The sequence below is a fragment of the Agrilus planipennis genome, unplaced genomic scaffold (assembly GCF_000699045.2).
Source record: "Agrilus planipennis isolate EAB-ADULT unplaced genomic scaffold, Apla_2.0 scaffold146, whole genome shotgun sequence".
Taxonomy (NCBI): Eukaryota; Metazoa; Arthropoda; class Insecta; order Coleoptera; family Buprestidae; genus Agrilus; species Agrilus planipennis.
Window position 1 is genome coordinate 481,619 of NW_020438977.1, and position 6,178 is coordinate 487,796.

Sequence of the window (6,178 nt, forward strand, 5' to 3'; positions counted from 1 at the left end):
CAACAAATTTTAATTTTGAATTTTCTCATGTTTTTAAGCACCCTGAACCGAAATACTAAATGTTTTCAACACTCAAACTCAATTATTTATGGCGATAATAAGCATTTACCAATTTGACAATATGAAAGAAAATCATTTACAAAAAAGCATTAACTTTTTATTTATTTATATATATAATAAAGTAATTGAATAGTCATATTTAGGATGTCTCGTTCAATAGGATTCTTTACATTCTGTGGTAAGTCATCTTCATTTCTGGAAATTTCAATATTGTCGGAGTTGAAAATTATATGCGTAATCGAATTAATGGGGACCATTACACTGGCACCCATAAAGTCTTGGCACTCGTTTCCTAGTGATGAAAACTATCAATAATGTCTTCGACAACATATTTAAACGTAACAAAATATTTTTATAATCGTCCTCTATCAACCATCTTAAGTGTTAATTCGTAAATTCCTAAAGCTAAAACTGACATTATATTAATTTAATATGATCTACTCTCAAAACTTAATTAAAAGATATTGGTAATACCAATGTCATCTAGATGGTCAAAGGTCACATTTCTATAAAACATGTAATCATATAGTAAAATAGCCTTTTCCAACGTTAACACAAGATTATACGCATCGACTTTCAAAATATTTTAGCATAACTAGTACATCACCACGAGTAATCGATTGAGGTCACTTGGTACCTTCCCTCTTACTCTTTCAAATACCAAAATTCTTTGAAAATTTTAAAATACAACACTAAAAATGTATGTATACTGGGAACCTTTAGGGCCGCTTTTAATTAAACATTTCCCTTAAAATTAAAACTACATTGTCTTTATATCCCTCAACATAATGATCTAAGCTTGTCAAATTTTGAAATTCTGAATAGTGCCAGATTTCCAAACCCAACACTTTTAAATGATAGATATTATCTTCATTTTAATATCCTGCTAGCAGATCACATATTTAATCCCCACATCAAAGCATATGAGTAATTTGTACCAATTTTGTAGTAAAATTTGTAATGAAATGATTAATTTTGTAGAGCCTGTATATCTTGAGAAATCGGATGATCTGCTGACGAGCTGGCGTGATATGCTAACAGATAGTATATATTCGTTTCAGCCGATCTCAGGCTCTAATTTACATCGTAGTTTGTAGCTAATTTATTCTGAAAAGGTACATTTGATGTTACTTTTTTCGAACCTCGAAAACTATGCAAAGAAATTGTTTTCGCGCCTAAGATATATCTACATATGTATATTCTTGATCAACACGCTGAACTATGATGGAACATACCTTGTAAAACTATAAAATGTTTCATTTCCACCAATTTGATCCGCATGGGCAGTAGGTACGTTGCAATTTATTTGTGGATACACATACATACACATGTACCTACCTAACTACGGTAATTTTTAATATCTATTAAGTACATGTTTGTTTCTGATAATTAAAAATGTGTGTTCTGTGTTTTGTACTTAGCTTACGATTATCAAATTCATATCGAACCCATGATATATGCATCTATGTATGTATCCAATAACCAATAGTTACCTTATGCAGGTGTATGCGATGTACATCCATCCACCTATTGAAAATTGGTTTATTCCTATTTTCTATGCATTTTCTATGTAGGTATAAGAATACGGATAAAATTTTCCCGTTGGATGATTTATGTGCATGACGTCAACTACGAATCGACTTTTTTTAGTTACTCTTCGAGCAACCATTTGGCTCTACGACCGACTCCACAAAAAACATTCAAACGGAAATTGTGCTGGAGACATTAAAAACTTTGACTCAACAACAAAAGAGATCCAACTTCTGGTAATAATAAATTTAGGTACGTGTCTGCGAGAAAGAGAAAGAAAAACTAAGCGGTAAAGTCCAAAAGAAAAAAACAAGGTTACATACATACGATAGAACGAACGGGTACGGGAACCTATAATAATAATATAATAGAAAGTTGACCGAGTTGGTGGGGATAGTGGGGAGACGTTCAACATCCTAAATAAACAGTGCGCATGACAGCAGGTCGCAGTATAAAGCAGAATCTCGGCTGAGATCGACCTCGTTTCTATGCGCAATTGCGACACTACAGAAAATACATTTGCCTGCCAATTCGTAGCATTTTGGAATGTAGCGAATATTCTCTAATGAAAGTGACGTGTTCGCGTCTAAATACAATTAAATATACCGAACACAACATCTTGTTAGCCCCGGTAACAAATGCCGAGTTGTTTTTATAACAGGGTGTGAGAATAACTACACTGCTATAATTTTTTCATAAAAGTGTAAATACCGCTCAATTCCTACTATTGATGCTTGCTCATAGTGCGCCTATTTAAAAGTGATATGCTAAAAAGTGGTAACTTTACGGATAACAATTATTGTACCTGGCGAAGTAAGTTTCCAAAGTTTTGTTAACGACAAATCGCAGGATACATACATATGAGAGAAATCGAACTCCGAGAGCTCCATAAAACCAAAACATCGATTTCATACTGCAATTGTGAATTATCTTTTTTTAACGATAGCCAGCCATATGCCATTCGTAAAAAATCGAACAAATGAAGTGATTCTGATTTGGCAACAACGCGTCGCTAACAATATTTGCAATTAGCCACTCCCTGTAACCCGTCCTGTACCCCTCGCACTGTTGCCACATCGATCGGCGATGTGCTTCTAACGTCATTTACGTATATAGGTGTTACCACCTATCTCCTTATTAACCAGTCTCGATTCAGAAACACGGTAATATTTAATTTTGTAAGGTTACATTTTATTTTATAATGTTAAATAGATTATTTCTATTTGGGATTGTTACATCATATTCACTTACGAACTTAGTAAACGCAACTGCGTATTACGATTTACGGATTGGATGTTCGATATGTCTACCTACTCACATCGAATTATTTCATTTAATTAAATATAAAAAACTTCCCTAAAGCAATAATTGTCGATGAATAGATATACGGGAGTAGTAAATCTTGTAAACAATGGCTAGAGATTAGTTGTATAATCCCGCACCCTACTGCTGATAAGATGATAAGCAATGTAGTGACATGTAAAAAATGTCCAGTGACAAAAATCAATTACAATTGACACGTATAAAGTATGTTCTCCGGAATATCTTAAAAATATTTGCCAATTCAATAATGAAGAGTATAAACTGACGGTCCGATATCAAAACTGCTTTCTGAATTATTGTGTGTTGTATATTCCAGTTACGATTACGACCGACGGACCGTACAGTGGACCAGAAAAATGTAATCGTATTGTAGACGTGAACGTTTTAACGAATCGACTGGCCTAGTGTACAACGTTGCCGCTAAGGAATTGACGTCACTACAATTCGTGTTGATGTTGATTTACAATGAGAAACAAGGAACCTGCTTAGAGAATCGTGTTTGTATGTTTGTATTGCAGAGAAATTTCATAAGCAAGCAACCTCATTTAAATAAACAGAAAATCGCAAGCAAGCATAAATTTCACGTGCAAAATTATTTTCGCCAATACGAGTTTAATTTAATTTGCTTTTTACAATTAAAAGGTGTAATATATATATGCAACGCGGGCATTTATTAATAAACTATACAAAAAAGTAAAAACTGCCAACCTTATTATAAGTTTAAAACAGCAATGAAAATACTGTAGGTAAATGATACACGATTGTAATTAGTAAATAGAGTATTCTATTATACAAAGGTGTGGCTGATTCCTAATTTTCTATGTACCGGATAATAATTGCGACAATTTAAATATTGCTTATAATATCGTGTAATATTCTGCAACAGAAAGCGAGGAGCCTATAAAAAAAAGTCAAATTTTCATTGTTTTTTAATCAGCACGATTTCATTTGCGGACGTGACTGCAAGCCGAGCGGCAAGCAAAGTTTCCAAAGGTATCTGCGTACTTACTACATGTAGTAGATACATAGGCACGGATATACAATAAAAATATAATAACCTGCGTTGTAACTGTTTTTGTATGGAGCTCTCGATGCGGAGAGAACAAAATGGCTGCTGACTCATCTGTAACAGCAGTACTAAAAACATTGACTCGGGGCCAACTTTAACTTAAAACGTGTTCGAGAATCGAGAAACAGATGGACAATTGGTACGTTTATAAAAGCATGAACAAGTACATAACACACCTTCCATGTCTGCTGTACCTCCACATACATATTTACGGATACAGATTGATGCTTTTACTACTACTACAGTACTGAACCTTTTAATCAATAAACGTTTGAAAAAATTACCGAGCAGTACTGGATAAATAACACATAATTCTACCTGTAGGTAGCATGAACACAAACGTATGTTTCGATTGTTATGCCATTATCTAAGTAGATACTTTGTAAGCGCAATGCTGGACAACTTAAAAAATAACTCAATAATTTTAATAAAAAAAATCAACAATCCAGTAGTTTTATGTGAAATACTAGACGTTTGCTGGACATTACATGATGGAAGAAAATTGTAAAAATGCTGTATAATACAGCAAAATTCCGTACGTATGGCAATCCTGTATTATGTAGGTAGGTACCTACTACAAATTAAAATAAATTTGTGAAACAATAACTGTTTTTTCTTTTAAACGATTCACAAAATGATCATAGTAACCAAACTTATTATTATTCGGTCTTTTGATTAATTTCATTTCTATTTCATTTAAACTGCAAACTAGAAAGTATTATATTTAGGTATATGCAACTATTTCGTAAAAGAAGCTAATAGAGTGTAAACTCCATATAACAACCTTCTATTTAACGAAAAACTCCTTAAAACATAGACGTTTGGAAAAATTATAACAACATTTAATTCGTAACGCACGATGTGCGCGGTTAGCAAGGGCGCAACTTCCTTCAAAAACTCCTTAAAATAGAATCGTAAACACGTTTTTATTTGATTTTATTCAAACAATAAGCAATAAAATTGAGTCTAGTAACACATAGCCTATATGTATACATACATGTATATCTGAGACACAGTTTAATCGTGTTTAACAATTAGCAAAACACACAAGATTAATAACTACATATAAATTCTTTAAGCGAACCTTCCTTCCGGATTTCAGGGTTTTAGATATAGTTGTGCTGCTTTAGTCTCATTCTACCTTGATAATTACTGAAATTAAAGTAAGCGCGTAGGGCTAGGCTATTCGGTCTAATGTTCTGTGGTAGAACTTTGGTCTTAACTTACAGTTTGATTTTTTCTAAAAACGAGAGCATTTGTTTGGACACCCTGGGAGGCGATGCCCATTAGACTGTAGACCTCTAAAGAGTGTCTGGACACCGTCGTTTTTTTTATAATAAAAATAATTAAGAATTTAATATGCTCTAAGTTAAACTGGCAAATGAACACGTTTTGCAGGTGGAAACCGTAACCAGTCACATTTCAAGTCCTCGGTTATCAGATTAAGAAAAATTAAATTAATTTTGCTAGTGAGGAAAATTTAAAGAAAAAAAATGTTACCGAGTATTATACTTTTAATGCTTAATAATAACCTGTGATAACTGTATTGATTGATGTATTATATGTATATTGAAAACCTTATTTGTATTTCATAAAGTACCTAGGTAGGTCTAGACCTACAAATAGGGTGCTAATATATTTTCTTATAAAAAAAATTAATAATTACATTTAAAGCAATATTACAATTTGCACAAGCAAACCAGATTTCTTTTTTTATTTTTTCAATGTATGCATTCCCAGAAAAGCTAAAAAATGAGTGAAATCGAATATATATACGTGGAATAAAACCAATTGTAGCCTCTCTTAATTACCAAATAGAAGCAATTCTATTACTTTATCCACAATAAATTTTTATTATTACTATATTTCTATATTGTTGAAATACAAATCTAGTACATATATGTAAATGAAATTGAAGTATCCGTCTTTTTTTATACGCATGCTATCAATTATGAATAGAAAATACTACAAACGGCACAGTGAGCGCCATCTGTAGCACGATGCTACATTTTAGGATTACGAATTATTTTAATTATGAATAGGGTTGCCACCCGTACTTTATTATAAAGTATTGTACTCTATTTCGACTGTGCGTACGTTATACTTTACAAGACACATAAAGTACGCAAAAATACTTTGTTTAAGGCCTTAAGTAAACATCGTAATTTTGTAAGCGATTATTCGAAATTCAGAGTA

General features: G+C 32.5%; 1 protein-coding gene across 5 annotated transcripts in view; it reads right to left on the reverse strand.

Moving 5' to 3' along the window:
• Positions 1-6,178, reverse strand: part of LOC108737702 (protein split ends) — a 96,749-nt gene that overhangs the window by 30,638 nt on the left and 59,933 nt on the right. The window contains exon 1 of one of the 5 annotated variants that reach the window (XM_025975485.1): positions 1,554-1,677. The exons of the other annotated variants lie outside the window; for them this stretch is intronic. Within the exon in view, the coding sequence (XP_025831270.1) occupies positions 1,554-1,579 (26 nt within the window). The 5' untranslated portion in view covers positions 1,580-1,677. Of the gene's footprint in view, positions 1-1,553; positions 1,678-6,178 lie in introns of those variants that run through there. 5 annotated transcript variants of the gene reach the window in all.